This window comes from Camellia sinensis, chromosome 6, assembly GCF_055761805.1.
Source record: "Camellia sinensis isolate YWXY chromosome 6, ASM5576180v1, whole genome shotgun sequence".
Classification (NCBI taxonomy): Eukaryota; Viridiplantae; Streptophyta; class Magnoliopsida; order Ericales; family Theaceae; genus Camellia; species Camellia sinensis.
This window is the reverse complement of record NC_138966.1, coordinates 85,100,889-85,124,507: the sequence shown is the minus strand read 5'-3', so window position 1 is coordinate 85,124,507 and position 23,619 is coordinate 85,100,889. Positions and strand designations below refer to the sequence as shown.

The 23,619-nt window shown below is 36.0% G+C and overlaps 2 protein-coding genes across 9 annotated transcripts; one reads left to right on the top strand and one right to left on the bottom strand.

Annotated features, from left to right (window-relative positions):
* Positions 1–5,643: 5,643 nt before the first annotated feature.
* On the bottom strand, positions 5,644–9,820 carry LOC145792749 (O-fucosyltransferase 15-like). 8 transcript variants are annotated; one of them, XR_014332550.1, is made up of 10 exons: positions 9,339–9,820; positions 8,574–8,663; positions 8,368–8,467; positions 8,227–8,288; positions 8,014–8,102; positions 7,049–7,169; positions 6,669–6,947; positions 6,510–6,596; positions 6,038–6,052; positions 5,644–5,879 (listed from the first exon to the last, which is right to left on the bottom strand). XR_014332550.1 is itself a non-coding variant. In XM_082874111.1 (7 exons), the coding sequence occupies exons 1-7, from the start codon at positions 9,486–9,488 to the stop codon at positions 6,759–6,761; spliced, it is 801 nt and encodes a 266-aa protein (XP_082730237.1). In that variant the 5' UTR covers positions 9,489–9,820; the 3' UTR covers positions 6,063–6,758. The 8 variants fall into 8 exon arrangements, 4 of the variants coding, with proteins under 4 accessions (XP_082730237.1, XP_082730238.1, XP_082730239.1 ...); XR_014332549.1 differs by having other exon boundaries at positions 5,644–6,052; XR_014332551.1 differs by lacking the exon at positions 6,510–6,596.
* Positions 9,821–21,845: 12,025 nt separating this feature from the next.
* LOC145793394 (uncharacterized) lies at positions 21,846–22,641 on the top strand. The gene is made up of 2 exons (XM_082876213.1): positions 21,846–22,401; positions 22,520–22,641. The coding sequence occupies exons 1-2, from the start codon at positions 21,846–21,848 to the stop codon at positions 22,639–22,641; spliced, it is 678 nt and encodes a 225-aa protein (XP_082732339.1).
* Positions 22,642–23,619: the final 978 nt, after the last annotated feature.

Below are 23,619 nucleotides of genomic sequence, written 5' to 3'. Positions count from 1 at the left end.
ATCTAAAATCTGGACCGGATGGGGCAGTTTAGGCCAGTGTAGTTCACCATGGGCCCCATCGATCCGAATTGTTTATTTGTTGGATATTTCGTATATTTCATTCACAACAAAATTAGATCGATCCGATAACTGTAACTTGTTCAATTTATCGTGTTTTTCACTAAAAAAATATATGACAATTGTGTTTTAAAAAAATGAACTATATACTTTTTTTTATGACAAAAATAATAAATTGAACAACCTGCAATTATCGGATTGATTTATTTTTTTGTAGATAAAATACACAAAGTGTCAAATAAAATGAACAATTTCGATCATCGAAACAGGACCCATGATGGACCCCATAGGCCTAAACAATCCGCTTCAGTCCCAGTGGACTAGAGGGAATCCTCCTCCTTCTGATAATTATTTTATTTATTTATTTTCATCATATTTAAATTATTTCTATCTAACGAGTTGTAAGCAAAAATTGCATCAAACAATCTAATATAGATTCTTAGAATAAACTGTACCAAACAAACCTACCGACTGTGTTTTCAATTTACACTAATGTTGCTTTTGGTTCATTAGATAAAATGATTATTCATTAGTCTCCCCATGAAAGGATCATTTTCTTATAATAATGAATAATAAGTTCAATTGTAATACATTTATTATTATTTTAATAAATTAAATGTGAAAATCAACATTAAAGTGATCATTTCATTCTACATTTTCATTCATAAACTATCCTTTATTTGGAGCACAAACTCAATCATAGATACTAAAATGAAAACTAAATTTGTTTCACATTAAATTTGTTTAGAGTCTATTTTTGTTTTCAAAAAAATACAAATAGTTTAAAAAATTTTATTAAATTTTATAAATATAAAAATATATTTTGACTTATTTTTAAAACAAAATTTGATTTATTCATTCTCTCTCACGTTCTTTTGGTCACAATCACTACTAATTGTTAAAATTTTCATTGTTATACTTTGAACGATCAAATTAGACATTTAATAATGAATTATTATGATTATATGAGTCATTATTTATCTCTCAAATACTTAACAAAGATTAGTCACCAATTTTTTTCCATAAATAATTTATTTAGAATACCATGTAACCATTACCACTTGATACTATGATCCTCACAAAGAGTTGTTAAGTGTGAATTGGTCGGCAATGAAATGAATGTTTTGCTGATTTGTTTGGTTTTGGAAATTTTAAGATAATATTTGAGTTTTCAATTTTATTTTTTTTATTTTTAGTGAATTTTTAAAATATTTTTCATTATTTTTTTTACTCTTTAAAACCACTTAATTTAAACACATTTAAAAAATATATAATTTGTGCAGAAAATTTAAAAAAATATTGCATACTAATAAATAAAAAATGCAAAATGTATTATTTTTTATATTTTTTGTATTTATTGAATTTTTTAAGGATTTATTCATAAATATTTTATATTTTAAGTAAATCTAAATTAATTATATTTAAAAAATTAAAAAAAATATTAAAAAAATTACTAAAAATATAAAATCAAAAATAATTTTTTAAAAATTCAAAACCAAACAATCGTAAGGAGGGAACTAATTAAGTGATGGCCAGTGGTAGCTAGGTGGGCCTCAAAGGTTGGGCCGAAATTGACTTGCCTCGGTGTCTTGGCATGCGTTTCACCTTCCACAAGCTCCAATTATTGACAGTGTTTGGCGGGGATTATGGAAATAAATTATAATAATTTAAATAAATTGAAAAAAAAAATTAATTTTTCAAAAGTTGGTTAAAGGGCAGTTTTAGTTTTTACTTTTTAACTATTAAATTTTAATTTAAAATAATCTCCATTTAAAAGAAATAGTTGCTCAAGATTCAAAACTCAAAGTCAAATTGTTTGTGGTTAAATTACAAATTTTATTTATAATATATATATATATATATATATTAAGGAATCCAATGAAAATGAAATATTAATAGTTTCTTTAACAAATCAGAAATTATTTATTTATTTATTTATTTTTTATTTTTTTTTCATCCTATAAAATTTAAGATTCAAATATAACTTTAATTGTAAAACAAAACATATATCACATAACATCGGAATGCACACATGAACCAATAAAATGGATGTCAAATAATCTAGACTCTATTTATAAAGGTGAACCTCAAAATCACAAATCTTATATTTCAAGGAGTGATTTTAAGTCTCTTACGTTGGAATTTTAATTTAAAAGAATGTTTATCGTTTGGCAACACTTACGTTTTTAATTTTCTATTTATATTTACAAAAATTTTAAAAATTCAAATAAAAACTTGTTTGATAAATTTTTTGATTTATAAATCAGTGGTCTCAGTTTATAAATTTTGCCAAAAAATGAAAACACAAAAAATGTGTTTCCATTTTGAGTTTCAGTTTTTTTTTTTTTTACCACCCAACACTAGCTACCACCCGCCATCATTTTCCACCACCGTCTTCTGCCACCACCACCCACCCCCTACCACCACCTGCCACCACCACTCACCACCTACCTGTCACCACCAGCCGCCACCCACCACCCACCTGCCGCCCACTCGCCACCACCACCTACCACCCACCTGCCATCCATCCGCCACCACCCGCCACTACCATCCACCGCCCGCCACCACCACTCGTTACCTACTTGCCACCATCACTCACCACCACCCGCCATCCGCCATCCGCCACCCACCTGCCACCACCACCCGCCACTCGCCACCCACCACTCACCACCACCACCACCCACTCATTACCACTCGCCACCGTAACCCACCCACCTGCCATCACTACTTACCACCCACCCGTCACCACCCGCCATCTGCCACCCACCTGCCACCACCACCAACCACCCGCAACTACCACCACTACCACCCACTCGTTACCACCCACCACCCGCCATCGTCACCACCCACCACCACCAGCTACCCACCACCTACCTTCACCACTTTCCACCACTGTCTTCCGCCACCACTTACCATTTCTCACTCTTTTTTATATTTTTAAATTTTTTAAAATATTTTGTCAATTACCAAACGCGTTTGTAGTTTATGTTTTTCTAAAAATAAACAAAAATCAGTTTATAAAATTTTTGTAAATATAAACTGAACACGTAAACGTTACCAAACACAAGTTTGGTAGACTCATTTTAAAATTAATTTTGATAATTTAAATCGTTTAGTTTTTTGGACTTGTTAAGTACAATATTGATGCAAAAAAATCAAGATGATTAGATACTGGTAACTGTATGTTTGAATCATATTTGTTTTTTAAAAAAATTAATGAAAAAAATAATTACAAAAATAACCATCTATTTTTTATAATACAAATTAGATTCAAACATATAGCTAGCAATATTCCATCATTTTGGTTTGGATCGTCGAAATAAGATCTGTGGTGGAATATACGACTCTCTCAAATTCTCTCATATTGAGATGTGGATATGAGAGAAACCTAACCCTTCAAGAAAGGATAAATTACATAGACATACCTAAGATTTGAGTTTAAAACAGACTTTTCCTTCACTTTTCAAAAATTACATTACACTCTTGTCATTTTGAAATTAATTATAAAAAATATAAAATTGCCATGTTACACTTATATCCTAAAATTAAATTACAAAATTATCATTACCACTCCCATTGAACTACTACCCCATTTGTACCTCTCCCACCAAATTAGCGTCCAAATCCCACCACATCACCGTACTTGTCTCTCTCCAACCACCAAATTCGTCCAAAATCTCGAACTCTAAATCCGTAATCCATGGCAAACTCCAAGTTAGAGAAGGTAAAGAGCAGATCATAGACCATTTTCACTTTTATTATAGAAAACCTACAATGATCTTATTGTGTATTTTATCATAACAAAATAGGTTAGTAAAACACATAATTCAAAAGCTTAAGTTTAAAATTTAAATAAAATGTCATCAAAACACTGCATATATTTTTTTAACCCCACTCCCTAAAACAAAGCTATTTTATTTCAATTCTAAACTTAATTTTTTAGATTATTACACCAAAATCATTAAAAAGAAATTCATGGCAAAATATTTCAACTTTATTGTATATTTGTCTACACACTTAGTATTTGTAGATAGAAAAAAGAAACAAAAAATATATATAATGGTTAAAAAATACTTATTGATGAAACAACTCTTAGTTGTCAAAAGTATTATTGTTATATTTTTTGCGATAAAATTAGATATTTAGTGATTAATTAATATACTTATAAAATTTTTGTCTAAAATAATAAATTTATTAGCGACATTTAAAATTTTTGTCATTGAAAGTTTATTTTTTGACTTTTTTGAGCCAATATGTTAGTGACGACTCTCATGACCGTAAAAATTGATCTCTGAATATTTTTTTTACAACAAAATCTTAATTTTAAATCAAAAAATTTAATCCCTAAAACCTTTATATATTGTAATGGTGGCTCGCATGATACTAAATTTAAATTTACACTATAATCTTTATATAATTCGAATCATATTAAATTTAAATTTTCATCACTCATTTTTTAATTATTTATGGAAATTTATATAATTCGAATCATATTAAATTTAAATTTTCATCACTCATTTTTTAATTATTTATGGAAATTCGAGTTCTAGAAGCTTTTTAAACAATAGGAAAATACTAGAGGTTCCAAAATTTCAACAAAATATTTTACTAAATATCTTACATAAATTTGAACTTCAAATTTATGTGGGATCCACCTTATATGAGACATTTGGTAACATCTTCTTCTTATTGGTAAATGTTTATATTAAACAAAGGTTAGTCTTATGATGTCATAGACGTGCCATTTAAATAAAGAATTTGATCTGACTTTCCGACTTCAATTAAACTATGCCTCCAATCGAATAGTTAGTATGTTATTGACAACTATACTGTCCAGATTCACACAAGCAACTGTTTTTTAATTTATTAATTCATCAAAAATCTTTTTAAATAATGCAGCTAACTACCAAAATAAATAAATAAATAAATTTTTAGTGACAAATTCTTGTTGTGACATCAGTAAAAAAATTGGCAAAATTAAATTTCTCTTTCACTACTAAAAAACGGACTTTTTGCGATGGTCTCAAATGTCGCAAAAGGTCCATATATCGTCGCAAAAGAATTTTTGCGACGGAGCAGTGACGGAAAATGAGGGGTGGCGGAAAGGGGCGTGGCGAAAAGTATTTGCGACGGTTACAAACCGTTGCTTTCTTGTAACGACGGCTAATCAATAGTTTTTGCGACGGTTTCGCTTGACACAGAAAAAGGAGAAAAAATGGCATTTTTAGTGATGATGTTGATTGCCGTCGCAAAAAACCTTTTTTAGCGACGGTATTTGCCATCGCAAAAAGTTTTATTAGCGGCGGTCGAAAATGTCGTCAAAAAAGTAGTATTAAGTTAATACCGTATTGGCAACAATTTAAACCATCGCAAAAGATTGAAACCAATATGTATATGCGACAGGTTAACCCGTCGCTAATAAAATACAAGGAAATGAGAATTACATTAGCGACGGTTTATTATTGTCGCAATAAAATTATTTTTTATAAAATCATATTTTATTAAATATTCCCTATACAAATTATTAATATTTTCTAAAATACATCTACATCCACATCCAAATTCACATTCAAAAAATCATTTACCAAGTATAATATATGTACCTTGTAACAATTGTCAACCAAATATTCTTTACAAAAATATATAAAATAACCTCTAACATTACTAATAATTTTTTATATTCAAGAACTCAAATTTTTAGTATCGACAATAGAAATAAAAAAATAAAAAAATAAAAACAGATATAGTGTAGCTTGTTTTGATATCAATAGTAAGCTCCCATATCGATATGTGAAGATATCACGTACTCAAAAGGTTTGCATCTGCAAAATGAAACAAAAAAGAAAAAAAATCATCATTTACAACATAATTATTTTCAAGCTTACAGAAAATGTAAAACATTTGATATTTTTTTCAAAAAATAAATAAATAAACAAGATTGTAAACTCTAATATCGATATACGAAGATATCATCACGTACTCAAAAGGGTTGCACCTGCAAAAAAAAAATCATTTACAATATAATTAATTTCAAGCTTACAAAAAATGTAAAACATTTGATAATCAAATAAATACAGCCCAAAGAGAATGCATGCAGAAGATATTGGATTAGCCGTTTAGCTGAAAGGAAAAGAAAGAAAAAGTAATTGCAGAAAGTTGATAATAAGAGGAAACATAAGTTACGCATAGAAATCAATGGCTTTTAACTTCACTTTGCCCTCTATCTTTACATCTTCTGCTAATTGCAATCGAGGGTTTAGGTAACTGAGATACAGTTTTACAAACCTTAGCCTTGCAGCTTTGACTAATTGAATAACTGCATATGTTCTTGGGGGTTTAAACATATGTTCTTGAATAATTGCAATCGCGGGTTTAAATAACAAGTACGTATACATAATTAGGTAGTTCAAACAAAATCAAATATAAATACAAATTTAAGGATTTGAAAATACCATGGTTTGCCTAACATCAGGGTCAGTTTGATTGTGTGTATATTTCCAAACACTCATTTTATCCGTGGGCAACCCTTCAGCAATTATCTGAAAATTCAAAAATTAATTATTATCGTAGAAGCTTACATTCATATTGATATCTACCTAAATAATATATACCTTCCTTTGAATCTAAGTGAATGAAGTACGTCCTGTCGTATGATTAATATTATGAAAGGAACGACTTCCAGCATTGTGGACTGCAATGTCCTACAAAGCAACGTGGTTTGTACTCCTCCGGACAAATTTGTAAATTATCCTACAGTACAATAGTGTGTCAGATGACAGACGGTTTCCAAATCCAACAAAATGAACAACTCTGTGTCTATGTAAGATGGGAAGAATGTATTTCAAGTAAAAACTTGGCTTGGCTTCTTTCATGATGTCAGCATCTGTCACCTGAAACAGAAATTCATCTATTAATACAACATACGTGATATTAAGCAGTAGAGTACTGCATTAAAACAACTTCTCAAATAGAACTGAGGTAAGAATCTGACCACACTACCAATTGCCTCCAGATCTAATGACCGTAGCTCCAGAGGAAGTTCCTTCACTATTCGAATATCAGGTTTCAAGTAGTTAATGAAGTGCTCCTCCTGATAGATATTGCCGAATTGACTAAGAAATTATAGAATTTTACAGTCATTTTTCCATTTAAAAGAGAGAGAGGGTAAAATGGTTGTGCCATGAAAAAGAACTTAGACAACTACTCAATCTTTAACAGACAAACAAATTGGTATTCTTTCAGTTAGTATTATCATTTAGCTTATAGTTCACAGTCTCAACACCAAAAACTACAGTAAGGCAAAAAGGCAATACTCAATAACCAGCTCATGAAGCACATCTAATTCACATGAAGATGTAAAAAAATGTGAAACTAAAATTAACTTGGATAATCTGCAAGGCCATAATTAAATATTACAAAAAGCATACTAGAAGAATTCGGAAGACAATTTCAAAGAATAGGATTCATGTAAAGGTGCCCTATCGTGAAACAAATCAACTTATCACATATGATAAACAGCACATTAAAGAAAAAACTGATTGACACAAGAAGAAACATACACAAATTAGTCAAGTAATCAAAATCTGGGCGATACTCATGGCACGTGAATATGACTAAATTAATCAGGACAATATTAAGCATTTCCAGGGCATAATGAAAATAATGCAGAAGCAAAACAGAAATTTGGTACTATATAACATATAACCCTATTAAAAAAAGAAAAACGATAAATTTCCTTGATCATGTGAAGAGAAGGTGTTTACTGAATGAACATCATAGGAACCCAAAGTAATTAATGAAGCACAAATGAAAACTGAAACATTTATAGTGCAAAGCCCTTATGACCATCAGTGGCCTAACTGTTCAAAGGGCAGGGGACCATTACAATACATCATTAAGATACAGGCAGGTCCATATAAGTAAGGACAGAATGCCAAAAAGAAACTAATACATCACCTCAGATCTCTCCAGACACTGCTGTACAATAAATGGGGAACAACAAGAGTTGCATTAAGCAATCTAGCAACCGCAACCGCATTGCAGACCTGCTGTTCAAAAGAGCATTTAGTTGATATCATGTACAACACACAATTCTCATTACTCAATAGAATTAAAGCTTTGGGAGAATAAGCCACAAACATAGGAATTTCAATCATAGACGTAACTTACAGCTACTCGCTGCTGGTTTATCCCACCATTTGCACTAACCAGAATGTATCCATTATTTCCCTCTGACAATGTAAACTTAAAATAATCAGCTGAGTCATGGAACATGTACACACACACAAGGAGGGAGGGGGAGAGAGTCACCACTAGGTTCCCAGTTACGTTGGTCAGCACAAGGCCTCCATGAAGAAGCAAGGATAAATGGTTCCTGCCACAAATCTCTAGGCTCAGGTTTATTCTGTCCCTATGCGGTACAAAAAATTATAGGAAAGATAGTGAGCGAATTGCCTCTAGCCCATCAATTATAAGAATAAAATGTAGACAAACAGAAGGTTAAGATAAATGCCTACCTCTGCTAAGGCATGTGCAGCCTTAGCTAACAGTCTTGCATAAATAGTTTTCTGTGGCTTCTTCACTTTACCAAGCTTTTCCAATTCTTCCTGTAACCATTTCCAGAAGACCATGAATTAGAAACTAAAGACTCCGTTTGTGAGCTAACAAATCCAAAGCTCGTTAATTTAACACTCTTACCCAACTGCCCAACCACTAATGTAACTAATAGGAGAAAGAGGAAAATCCTTTAATTTATAAAACAGAATACTACAGGTGCAAGGAAAAAATGGTACTCATGTTAATCAGGTATAACGAACATTTCCTAGGAAGAAAATCAAACCAAGATATGAAAGTCCACAAGATTGGAACAACACAAAATTAGATGATTTTAGCCATATGAAATGAACTAAAATCTGCAGGCCTGCACTGTCCCAATTCACTGCACCCCTATAATTTCTTCACCACCATGCTAGTTGTCAGTATAACAAAGCCATTGAATCTAAGATAGCTATCCCTGATGTTTATTTTTAATTTTCATTTTTAACCTGTGCTGGACATCAAGATAAAAGTCATAGCCAGTAATTGTTCCATCTCCAGAGTCCTACAAATTAATGTTGTGGCCATAAATATTAGGCAAATTTTACTGAGAATTCAAGTTTCTTACTTTGTTTTGTTTTTCTTTTTCCATGATCAAGTAAATTTATTGCCAACATAAATTTCCAAAATCAACCAAAAAATGTTAAATTTACTAGATTTGAACTTGGAATTGAATTGAAACATACCCGAATAAACAATGTAGAAGAGTTGGCTCTCAAGACCTTGTATTTGAATTTAAGACCGTGACTCGATTCTTGAATCCGCGAAAGCATCCACCAATCCATCACCACAAAACAAGCCAACAACACAATCACAACCACCACAACGCCTTTCATTCGCTTTTTCACAGCTTTCCTCTTCACCCCTCCTCGTTGTTTTGATTCGGTCACAAACCCTAACCATTCCAAAATTCCAAACCAAGAACAAGAGAGATGGCGCTACAGATGCTGTTGTTGCCGCTGCTACAGACGCTGTTGTTGCCGCTGCACGAGCAAGAGCGAGAGACAAAGTGACGACTGGGTGAGAGGGAAGGTTTGCGCGAGCAAGAGCGAGAGGAAAGAAGAGGGTTACCTAGATGTTATTGTTGTCGCTGCAAGAGAGATAGAGTGACGACTGGGTGAGAGGGAGGGAGAAAGCAGTGAGATTAGGGCTTCTTTTTTTCTTTTTTTTTTTTGATCTCAAGAGATAACAGAGAATTTGGGAATATCGGGAAAGAGAGAAAGTGGGAGGGGGGTTTTGGCGCGAATTTAGAAATTACTATTTGTGACGATATTAATGCCCGTCGCAAATGAAAGAGAAAAAAATAAAATTTTCCGATGGATTGCGAAAAGAGCGTTGCAAAAAAGGAAAAAAAATTTTAAAACCAGAAAAATTTTTCCACGTTTAATTTACCGTCGCATATAACCTTAATTTTTGCCACAGGCTAATTTTTTCCGTCGCAAAAACTATAAATTCTGTGACGGCACTTAAACCGTCGCAAATTGTTCCGTGTCAAATGCCCCTTTTTCTAGTAGTGTTTTAAGGTAGAGGTAGACGTTGATTAAGTCGAGCCTAAACCGAACATCAAAGCCAAAGAACTTTACTGTAGCGATTTTGCGATTTTTTTAGGGCTTTTAACAGAGGTCAAGGAGATGGAAGGAGAAGGGTGGAAACCTGTGATTAGGAGAAGATTAGAGGGATATCAGCAAGCTAGAGTAAGGGGTCCAGGAATGTTCACTGTTTTTGTGGATAATTTACCAGAATCAATGGAACCAAGAGATTTGTTCAATTTATTTACCAACTATGGAGTGGTGAAAGATGTTTTTATTCCGAAGAAGAGAAGGAAAGTTTTGGGAATAAGATTTGGGTTTGTTAGGTATGATTGTCATGTTGTAGCAAGTATAGCAGTTCAAAAAGCTGAAGGGTTGTGGTGTGATGATAAGGTACTGAAGGTATGGCTAGTGGTGTACGGAAGTCAAGATCATAATTCGAAGATACAGGAGTCAAGAAAGGTGAATACCAGTCTTATCAAACAGAGGTTGCATTGGCAACCAACAGAGAGGGGAAAAGGCTAGAGATCTTATGCGGATGCAGTATGAGGGTTAAATAGAGATGTCAACAGGCTTTCTGTTCAAGCTGAAGAGGTTGGTAATGGTTGGCTTTACGAGAGTTTAGTAGTACAATTAAAAGCATTCTTTACTTTTGTTGATTTTAAAAAGGAGTGTCGGGAAAGAGGGTTAAAGGATGTGAATGTCAGAGATGGGGGGGTAGAATTGTGCTGCTAACATTCAAGTCTGTGGAACAGATAAAGGAATGGAAAGTAAGATTGGAGGAATGGGTACATGAGTGGTGCACATCAATGGAGGAATGAGAAAAGGGGAGAATGGTTGAAAGTGAAAGGTGTGTTTGGTTATTTTGTTTTGGCATACCTTTTAATCTGTGGAACAAAAGAACTTTTAATAACATTGGGAGAGTTTGGGGTGACGGAGTTCAACTAGATGAGAATACAAGCAACCCAATTTCTTTCAAATCGTGTAAAGTAAGGATAACCACAAAAAGCAGAGAGTTTATTAACAAAGTGGTAACACTCAAATGCAAAGGGAATTATTATCTAGTTCAAGTGGGTGAAGAGATAAGTTTCCCATTAGGGATAAACAAAGGGTTGGACAATACTCAACTTAATGAGGTTATGAATTCACATTTCAGCAGTAGGCAGGATATGGTATCCAACACCATTATAGGGAGGAAAGAAATGGTAAAGGAATTTGAAAGTGGTGATGATGTGTCACTTAGTGCTGAAGTGGCAAGCAGGGTTAAGGTCACATTGGAAAGGGAAACATTTGAGCTGGAAAGAATTGGTAGTAGCATCATTGGGGCATTTAGACGAAGGCTTGGAAAACTCAATAGGTAGGGGCTCTAGTAGTGATGGTATAATGAAGATTGTGGAAAATTCAAGAGAGAAGGTGGTTGGAAGCATTCAAAATGTTGATGCCAATAGATTCACATCAGGGTCTATGAAGAGCGTGAGATGACCTGAAATGGGTATGCCTAATATTAATTTAGAAGTAGTGCTATAGGGAGCCTAGAGTGAAGCCAATCATAGTAGGCCCAATGGACATTCATGGTCAAATTTGAGTGATTGTGTAGCCCAGACACAGTTCAATCAAGTAGGCTCACAAGCAGCCCAAAAGGATGGAGAGAGCACCTGTGCACTTGTTCGAAGAAGGGTTCTCAATAGAGTAAAGGGAAATAAGGGGAGTGATAGAGGAGTTAGGTTTAAAGGTAAGACAATGCCCTTACATAAGGGAAGAGTGCTTCCACAAAGCTTTAATAGGTGTGCTATTTTCAGAGCCACTACGGCAGCTTTGTTGAATTCCCTGTCAATGAATACTGAGTCCAGTAGAAGAAGTAGAAGGTTGATTATGGAAGCTAAGGCAACAGTCCAGATGGGGTAGTTACTTGGCATAAATTTTGAAGGGAAAAAAAGAAGAAGCTGTAGACAAAATTATTTAGATGGAAAGACAGGATTTGGAAAGGATTGAAAGTAGGGGAATAGCTGTTGAAGTTTAAGTAGCTAATGTAGGGGGGGCAGGTGTAATATTTGGTTCCTAATGAAGATAATGACATGGAATGTTAGAGGTCTAACAAGACCAAAAAAAATGAGGAAAATAAAGGTAATGATAAAAGAGGGAGGAATGGATGTAGTGCTATTACAAGAAACAAAAAAGAGTAGCATGGAGGAAGAGTTCATTAAGCAGATACTGCCATTTGAAAAGATGGAGTTCATGGGAGTGGATGCAGAAGGTACTGTAGGAGGTTTGTTATGCATTTGGAATCCAAATAGATTCAGACTTAAGGAGTGCTACAGTTCAAGACATTTTGATATGCTTTCAGGAATTGTTGGAGTGGCTTTTGAATGCACTATAGTCAATATTTAAGCCCCAAATGATGTAGTTAAGATGAGGCAATTATGAGATGCTCTGGGTAGATTAAAAACCCATTACACTAATCCTTGGTGTATAGGTGGAGATTTTAATGAGATTAGGTATATTAGTGAATGAAAGGGATGCTCAAGAAGGGAAAGAGGCATGACTGATTTTAATGGGTTAATTGATCAGTTAAGTCTAGTGGACTTGCCTATGTTGAGAAGAAGTTTCATTTGGTATAATGCTCAAAATGGAGAGAGATGGAGCAGGATAGATAGATTTCTCTTGAATAGTAGGTGGCTTGAAGAATACTCATTTAAGCAATGGGGACTGTCCAGAAGTATATCTGATCATTGCCCAGTATTATTAAAGGAAGATGATACAAATTGGGGTTCAAAACTTTTAGGTTTATTAATGTTTGGTTACTCCATCCTAAGTTCAAAGTTGAAGTGAAGCAGTCCTGGAAGGAAGTTGTTGAACCAGGATGAGCTGGATTTTGACTAAAGAGAAAGTTAGCTAATCTGAGGGCCCATCTCAAAAGATGGAATTTTGAGGTTTTTGGAAATGTACATGTTCAATTAAAGAGGGCAGGAGAGGAGTATCATGAACTTGATTTGGTAGCTAAATCAAGGAATCTATCTGAATCTGAAATGATCAGAAGGAGGGTAGTAAGAAGTCTAGTGTGGAATTTGAGTAGGAGAAAATAGAACTTATGGCATCAAAAATCTAGAATGGTGTGGGCTACATATGGTGATAAAAGTACAAGGTTTTTCCATATGATGACAAGTTCTAGGCAAAGGAAAAATATGTTGGATTCGGTTGTAGAGGGGGGAGTGAGGTTGGTGGAACCAGATGGAGTTAAACAGTCAGTGCTTAATTACTTTGTAAGAAGATTTATTGAGGAGTGGTGTTCGAGGCCTAAACTTTCTGGCATATTTTCATCTATTGACTTTATGCAAAATGATAATCTGGTAGCAGCATTTAGGGAGCAAGAGATTTGGGAAGCTATACATGATTGTGATGGGAATAAAGCTCCTAGGCCAGATGGGTTTAACATGGCTTGTATTCAAAAGTGCTGGAAGATAATAAAGAGTGAGATTTTGCAGTTCATGACTAAATTTCATGAGAATGGGAAGCTGGTCTTAGGTTTGAATAGTTCTTTTATCACTTTGATACCAAAGAAAGAGAACCCAAGTGATTTAGGTGATTACAGACCACTCAGGCTTGTTAATTCAGTCTATAAAATTTTAGCTAAAGTCTTGTCTAGAAGGTTATAGAAAGTAATGCCATCAATTATTAGTGAAGTCCAATCAGCATTTTTGGGGGGATGGTTTATTCTAGATGGCATGTTAATTGCTAATGATGTGGTGGATTGGTGGAAATCATCTACAAGGAAAGGAATTATTCTGAAATTGGACTTTGAAAAGGCTTATGATTTAGTAAATTGGGAATTTCTTTTTCCAATGATGATGAATTTTGGTTTTGGGGGAAAAATGGGTGAAGTGGATCAAAACATGCATATCATCAACTAAGATTTCTATATTGGTAAATGGTTCTCCATCTGCTAAATTTGTACCTCAAAAAGGGCTTAGGCAGGGTGATCCATTATCACCATTCTTATTCAACATTGCTGCTGAAGGTTTGAATTTGCTGATTGAAAGGGCAAAGGAGTTGGGTTATTTAAGAGGGGCAACTATAGGGCCTAATGAGTTGAAGGTTTCTCATTTGCAATTTGCAGATGATACTGTCATTTTCTACGCGGCGGATAGGGTGGAATTGGTCACTATAAAGAGAATCTTAAGGTGTTTTGAGTTAATGTTTGGGTTAAAAATTAACTTCCACGAGAGTGTGTTGAGTGGGGTTGGTGTTAATGAGGAGGATATCAAAGATTTTGTCTTAGTTCTACACTGTCATAGCCAAAAGCTTCCTATTACTTATTTGGGCATACCTCTTGGGGCAAGTCCAAGAAGAAAGAGCACTTGGAAACCAGTGATTGAGAAAGTCAAGAAGAAATTGGCTTCATGGAAAGGAAAAATGCTCTCTTTTGCTGGTAGAATCACACTGATTAAGGCAGTTCTATCCAGTTTGCCATCATATTTCCTATCAATTTTTAAACTACCGTGGGTGTGGCTAAGCAGTTAGAGAGGGTTCAGGTAGCATTTTTGTGGGGAGATTTTGATACAAAAAAGAAACTTCACATGGTCAACCGGAGGGAGATATCAGTAAGCATTGAGCAAGGGGGTTTAGGGGTTAGAAATTAAAGAGGTCAATGATGTTCTTTTGCTTAGTGGTGGCAATTTGGGTTAGAGGACAAAGCCTTGTGGAAACAGATTATATGCTGCAAGTATGGTGCGATGGGGGGCAGGTGGGTTCCATTTAGTTCTACTACTGTTTCAGTGTCTAGGGTTTGGAGTGATAGCCTCAAACTTGTTGGTAGAAGACCTGCTATGGTTGAGTTTTGTGGGAGCCAGAAAAATATATGTACCAGCTTATTGATGGCTAACCCAAACAAGGCCTATAATGGACCCAGCCCAAACAAATATCTTTTATCCCCTATAAAAGGAGGACACCCTATACATAAGAGGTGTGTCTTTTCCCCTGCACTCCACACACAGCACTCTTGACTATTCTTGATCTATACTCTTCATTCATGGATTCTAACTTCATCATCAGAGTGTCCCCAGCCGGTAACCCCAATTGGGTGGCATCGACCATACTTATCTCTTGCAGGTTCATGGGATTATCTTCATTGAGGCCTCGTTTGGGATGCTACCTTTTTAGCCAATTAGCCAAAAAGTTACTAAATTAGCCAATTAGCCAATTAGTCATACCAAAAAGTCAACAATTACAGCTTCTCTCTACTTTTTGCACAGCTTTTCGTAATTAGTCAAAAAGTCATCCCAAACATACAAGTTTTTTTTACCTACCTTTTTAGCCAATTAGCCAAAAAGTTACTAAATTAGCATGTTCCCAAGCGAGGCCTGAATCTCAACAACAGTCCATGAGAGGCATTATTTTGGATCTCACAATTGGCGCTGTCTATGGGAATGACTGAACGAGATCAACGAAGAACACAACAAACATGTTCTTGTAAGTAAAATTTAACAACACTTCTGATTTATTTGCTCTCTGAAAATTATTTTAAGATTGGTTCTTGGATTGGATATACATATGTTTATGCTTACAAAATAGAGCCTTTTGTTCAATGTGAATCTTTTGCATCTCCATTTTCTCTCTTTACAGATGGGTTTCACTTTTCTTGAAGAGAGCATCTTTTCGGCATGTTAAAGCTGAGTGATGAGATTTTCTTGACGAAGCTGTTAAAGCTGTTAGTCGGCACTTTACCAACCTATGCAAGTGCACTTCACACTATTCAAGCTGATTGATGAATTTTATCCTTTCTTGGAATATACATGCATATATCTATACTAACAATTTCTAAGGACTTCAAACTTGGGCTTTACTTTCTCTCTCTAAAAATTGGGAATTAACTTTTATCACTTACCTTTCCGTGGAGCACTCCAGTGGATACAATTAATTCAGTTATTAAAATGAATTTTATATAAGTTGTTTTTCGACAATAGTAACATTATTTGGCAACTTTATCAAGTTGCTAACTTAGTCGGCAACATTACTCTTAAATTCCCATTTCCTACATCACATTACTCGGCCACACGTCAGTTATTTGGCCACCACCTTGTTAAATTCGCGCAGCCGTTCAACCATTTCTAGATGCTTGGCACCACAATTCCATCACCACGCTCATTGGTGCAAGTATATATAATCATGGTGGCTACAACTACAACCCTAAGTGATGCCGACCAAGCTCTCGGCTAAGTCATCACATTATAAACGAGAAGGATCCAGGTGTTTTGGCGCCACTTACTCGGCACACAACTTAAGTTCCTCAGCTTTCCAATTAGTTGGGTTAAAACTAGAATCACAAGTTCTTCAACAAAGGTTGTTCGGCAAACGGACAATGGAGATGCTCGGTAACCCAGTAAACCTGTTTGGCAGCTATTCAACCCTTCTCGGCATCACTACAGCTCACCCAAGCTGCCCATTGTTACTAGGCATCTAAGCAACCTAATAATGGCAGCGCAACTTGTAGGAAGCTACTCGGCATGTCCACGCATGGACCTTCGCACTACTCGACAACCATTCCGGGTTAACCGGCCGTTTAACAACAACCTAAGCCCCTATTTGTCAATTCGATACTCAAACCATGTCTTACCCATGTCAACTACAATTTTGAGACGACAACACCTCTGATTGTCAGAATTTAGTTGCACAATGCCGAGAACAAATTCGACAGCTCGACCGCAATGCTGAGAACAAATTTAGTCATTCTTTTTGAGTCACATCTCGGCAACATGTTCCAGAGCATTGGACACTCTCAGAACAAACACTATATCAATTCACCTACCTCTTTGGCACGAATCTCATGATTTAATCCTCGGTAGCAATATTGGTCAGCATTTCTCTCTCGGCATGGAACTAGCATCTCAGCTTTTCGAAATCAACATCTGAATATACCAGAGGATTTGTGTCAACTTAAGGAGTCCAAACCCACCAACCCAAGGAGCCAAGAGGTCACCAAAGTTCGTTGGTAGTTGTGAAACGAACCAAATTTGAAGAAAACTAAAATTTTCAAAGTTGTCAAAATCCTGTTTTGACCATACCAGTGTGAAGCACTCATTGAGACGAGTCCAACACGACAGACCGCATCAAAATTGAACTTAAAACGAAGGTGATACAGGGCGTCAAAGTCACAAGTTCGAAATTGGAACATTCTGCCTTTCACGACATGCAGCATGAAGATGATGAAATAAGGATTTATCATGCGCTTCTTTGCACAAAGTGTTCCGTTGCATCTTACCACATTCCGGTTAATCGGATGGTGCAATAACTTCAAGGATGCCTACCCTCTAGTTTTTCGCCGTGTAGAATCCATTTTTAAGGTCCAATTTTGCAAATTTCAAGTCTCAGAATAGGATCAATAAACCGGCAAATTGGGCACGTTACATGCTAGATCAACAGTCAGATCGTGTTTGATTGGCATGGATTTTCAATAGAAGGCTCATGAAGCTAGGACACAATCATCCATCTTCGCCGATCCTTCATTCACCACTTGGCTGTATACTGCCCACTGGGGCAAGTCCCACTTGGATTTCTTTTACTTTCGACTCCGTAACATGCAATCTGCACTGTCTGCGGTCCAATCACAATGATCCAATATTTGGGGCATTTCGGACACATCCGTATGGTTTGATTTTTCAAATTCCATACCCAAAATTTGCAGATTTCAACCACTCACAATTCTCAACCGGTCTAAGCCATTAGATTCGTTTTGGCTACAATTACACCATCTGGAGTCCAATTCCAATGATCCAACAGTCGTTTCCAACTATTTGGAGCCTTCTGAACACATCCGTACGATCTGATTTTGCAAATTCAACAACTAGAAAATATCCATCGCAGCTTAAACAATATTTTTGCCACCAAACATGAAGTTTGATCGATGCCAACTTCCACAACTAAAAAATATTTGGCGCTTTCCTGACTATATAACCGCCAACATTATTATGAATTCCTTCTGAATAATAAAGTTCATTCAAAAGCAATGGGGCAAGGAATCTGCTTCAACAATTTGTGCTCAGCATACTACTCGGCAATGTTGGCCTATCGGTTTACTCCTCAGCAATGTTGGCCACTGTCCAATCTGAATTTCTTCTGCATAACAACTGTCATTCAAAAGCAATAGGGAAACTATACATTGGACAACATCGTAACAAAAACGCAATTTAAATAAATTGGCAATTCCTTACAATGGTGCAATACTATGTTTTAATGCTCTACCATTGGTGTACTTTTTTCCACTTTCCACTTATTTGTGATTAACAAGTCTACATATAGTAATTGTGGCATCCTTAGTATGACCCTTGCTCAGGGGATACAATACCATGGCTTATGACCCTTGTCCGGGGGATATAATACCGTAGGCCTGCACCCTTGCTTGGGGGATATAATACCGCAGGCCTACACCCTTGCCTGAGGGATACGATATTGTGGCCTATGACCCTTGCCTGGGGGACATAATACCGCATGCCTACACCTTTGCCCAGGGGATACAATACTACGGCCTACGACCTTTGCCCAGGGGATATAATACCGCAGGCCTACACCCTTTCCCGAGGGATACAATACTGCAGCCTACAACCCTTGCCCAAGGGATATAATACTGCAGGCCTACACCCTTGCTTGAGGGATATAATATCGTGGCCCATCGTTACAAAGGTCCCTAATGTCCCTTATACACATATATTTGTATATACAGTCATTTATTTATATGAAGAAAAGAGCAAACATGTTATTGTTGATTCCAAAGAAATATCAATTGTCATGTATGGCTCATATTGATGCCCACCAAAATCTTAGCAAAATTGAAGATCAAAGTCGTGTTGCATGCATAAAGAAGTCTTGTCGACCAAGTTCTTAGCTAAGCCAAACACAAAGAGATGCCAACCAAATGTTTCAGCGCACTGTGAACCTCAGAGAAGTTGCCGACCAAGAGTTCTAGTACATCAAAAAGCTCTTACATTCCAGAAAGAAATTGATTGGCACTTGCCAGCTACCACCTTGCCAAGAAAATAATCTCATCCATTTTTCTTGACACCAATAGAACTATCAACTAACAATGGTTGCTCAGCACGTCCACGCATGGACCTTTGCATTACTCGGCAACTATTTCCCGTGGATCGGCCGTTCGAACCTCCATCTATTTCGATGTCACTGTCGTTCAATGATAACTTCACCCATGTAAAGGCATTTACCTTACCCAGCAATCGTGTCTCAATTACGCAATCTTCGGAGCTCACCTATATTCTGATCGACACACCAATAGTTGCTCTACCATACTGTCCTCTCCTTGGCAAAACAAATACACAAGCAAAGATGAATAAATACACGGACGAGCTCTTATTATAATTATGTCGTCATACACTTGTAGACCAAGTACGAAAAAGCATTACACTTTCTTGCTGAGTCTTGATGACTACCAAGCACATCTTAGCACCCATTGTATGGTCGTCGACCTTCAGAACTTCACTTGGTGTTTGATCCATGTTCATGGCCTTTACCTTTTCGGCAATAGAAGCAAAATTGAGGCAATTTTGTAACTATTTCCATGAAGGTTCAATGTGGTGATGATATAATTTAATCGGCTTAAAGCTCATCGCCAAACTCATTGAACAAAACTCTTACACGCGCTCAACGCTTTCAATTTGGCAACTCAGCATTTCAATCTTAGTTCAGTAGCATCAAAATCCTTAAAGCCAGCACCGTTGTCGTCCACAACATCGCTCAAAACCTATACGCCACTCATACACCTGCAACTGGGTAACTACTGTTCTCGGCAACTTATTATCTCAGTCGAACTTTATGCCGCCATTATCTCAAAAACACTTGCACTTTTGTTTATGGATTTGAAAACTTCATTGCACCTAGCATATGCCAACCGTTTTACATGGCATGTCAACAGAGCCAAACACACACTTAAATTTTAACTCATCAGCAAATTGCAAATTTCTTTTGAATAAATAAATGTCATTGGTAGGTAATGGGTCAAAAATAGGATAATTCAACCTCAATTGGTTCAACATACCATCGTCGAACACAATTCGAATCAACATGATGGTCATTGTAGATGTTACATACTCGGCAATGGCTTCACGAACATGCTCATGCAGTCGTGGTTCACTACTTCACTCTACTCGGCCCTAAATTCATCCATCAACAACCGATCGAAAGTCAGTCGGAACATTCAAGCTCAATTCATAGCCGCGCATTAACAAAAATTCTAGAATCCCACAAAATTCATTAGAATGCATTACAAATTCAGAATCCCACTGATAATGTGACTCAGATAATGTAGTAGAACCCATTTTTGGAGTCTAATTCTACAAATTCCGAGCCTAATATTGGGATCAACGACCTGAAAGGTTCGGGAGTTACAAGATTGCTCAATGATCAAATCATATCCGATCGGCACGTAATTTCAGTAGCAAGATCGTGGGGCTAGGAAATAAACCTCCGTCATCCCCAATCATTCATTCCGTTACCTTGGCCATTTATTGTCGACCGGGACATCTTAGTCAATTTTCCGCTTTCCAATTGGGGCATCTCAGCCGGTCATCATCTAAGCACCTCTGCTATGCATACATACTCAGCCAACTTGGTACAAGCATTACAAAGCATTACTTGAGTTACAAATTCCCGCTACTTTTCACACAACTCTCAGCAAGTGATAGTTTTGGAGCAATCATACATTCACACCTACATACATTCATACACACAATCATACGTGCATTTGTTCATTTGTTTTGTTCACACACATATATATATATATATATATATATGTATCAAAAATGCTTTTCTAGCGGATTTAATATTTATTTAAGCAACATCGCTCGGTAATGTGGTTCGAAAGTAAGACCTACATCAATTGTGTGTTATCCATCAAAGATCTAACATCTATTTATGCCACAAACTCAGAGCAAAAAACTTCCACTTCTTTTGTTGAAGAAAGCGAAAGTTTTGGGGCTATTGTGGGAGCTAGAAAAATATATATACCAGCTTATTGGGGCTAACCTAAACAAGGCCTATAATGGACCCAGCCCAAACAAATATCTTCTATCCCTTATAAAAAGAGGACACCCTATACACAAGAGGTATGTGTTTTCCCCTGCACTCCACACACAGCACTCTTGACTATTCTTGATCTATACTCTTCATTCATGGATTCTAACTTCATCATCGGAGTGTCCCTAGCCGGTAACCCCGGTTGGGTGGTAACAACCATACTTATCTCTTGTAGGTTCATGGGATTATCTTCGTTGAATCTCAACAACAGTCCATGTGAGGGATTATTTTGGATCTCACAAGTTTTATTTATTAAACCTTAAAATATTAGTAGGAATGAGGGTAGAATTAAGTTTTGGAATGATAAGTGGATGAACAATTTATGCCTAAAGGAGGAGTTTCCTAGATTATATAGCTTGTCAAATAAGAAAGGTAGCACTGTTCTGCAGATTTACCAGAGGAGAGGTCATTCAAATCAGTGGAACTTAATGTTGAGAAGATCACTGTTAGCATGGGAGGAAGAGGAGGTACAAAGATTGTAGAGTTGCTTAGGGTATCACCTACTCTCTCTTTGGAGTCTGAGGACTATTGTCAGTGGGGGACCAATCCAAAATGGTCATTTATAATAGCAGCAGCATGAAGTGGTAGATGTCTTCAAAATGTCCAACTGTCAGTGTTACTAAGGTCTTGTGGAAAAATCTTGCTCCTCCCAAGGTAAAATTTTGTGGCTGGTTAGCTTGGAGAGGTAGACTTAAAACTGCAGCTTTGTTAAAAAATTTAGGAGTGTTTAACGAGGAATCAGATTCATTGTGCATGTTCTGTAAATCAGAGAAGGAGACAGTTCATCATCTGATGTTGTTTTGCCTATTTGCATGGAAAGTGTGGACTGATATGATGAAGTGGTGGGGTCTGGTGTGGGTATTACCTGGTTCAATTTTGGATCTACTGCTTTGGTGGATAGGAGTCAACTTCAGTAAGGTGATTCTTAGAATGTGGAAAGTGGTACCTTTAGCTATTTTGTGGTCATTATGGAAAACAAGGAATGATGGTTTTTTTAATGGCAAACCAGTAGATTGGATTGAATTAGCAGAGTTAGTGAAGGTAAGGGTAGCACTTTGGAGTAAATTAAATATTGCGGGGATGCAGTATTCAGTGCAGGTGATAGTCACTGATCTTCATCAGATTATGGCTTGTACTGGGAGTAGTAGGTTGTCCCTTGGTTGATGTCTTGTGTTGAGCTAGAAATTGGTTGGGAGCCTTGCCGCCACTACTGTTCTGGGAATGTCTGTGGTGATAGTGTTTCTTCTGGTTTGTGGAGAAAGGTGTATTACAGGAGAGCTTATGTGGTATTGCTATTGCTACTTTGCTGGTTGGGAGTGTTACTGTCAATGCTCCTGTTATTCTAGGAGTGTTTGTGGTGATTGTGCTTTCCTTTTGTCGGTGAAGAAAAGAGTTTTACAGGGGAGTTTCTGTTGTATTGCTGCCACTAACTCTGTTGCTTTGCTGTTGTTTTGCTTTGTTTTTTTTTTAAATTTCTTTTTGGGTTGTTTCGATTGGTTCCTCACCGATCTTAGGTTTTGTCCCAGCTTTGTTGTTGTAAGGTGGCATGTTTTTGGCTTTCTTTATCAATAAAGTTTTATGCTAAAAAAAAAAACAAAAAAACAAAAGTCGGGCCTAAATTAAGAAAAGTAAAGAAATAAAAATTAATGAATAGAAAGAAACAGGCCTTTAGGTCAATGCCTACCCTTACTCCAAAGTCATGGTTGATATAACTTGACTAGAAGGGAATTGGTAATACATGTTTTCTATGTTCCTTAACTATTTGAATTAGCAATACCTCCAGTAGACACTCAAATTTTTATGTGTCTTGATCGCCACCTGATAATCAAGGCAAATAAATATTCTTGATTATTCAAAATTAAGATGGACAAATTTTTAAATGGATATGGGTCCTACTAAAATTATGAATCTTAACCCATTTTAAATTCTGGGTCACACCAAAAGAAAAGTGAACCTATTTTGACAATTGGGTCAACCCAAATGTGTAGGGCCCATGAAAATATTTTATCAAAATTTAGTGGAATAATTCATATTTAAATTTAAATTTGAATGCAAATCATGTCCATAAATTAAGAAATAAATTGTTATTTTCTTGGAAATTCAAACCAATTTTGGAGTTTCCAAAATTGATCATTCTCTCCTAAGCCTATAAATAGAGGCTCTCACCATGAGGAGGGGGACACATTTTTTGGCTAATGGTCTTACAAGCTTCTAAGCAATCTCGAGACTCTACCAAATTCTCTTCTTAAAATTCTCTCTAAAATTCCTCAGCCTTAGAAGAAAGGGTTATCAAGCACTCCAAACTTGTTCTAATCTTTTCAAGTTACAAATACAAATTTGGTCTTTCTTTTCAAAGAGATCA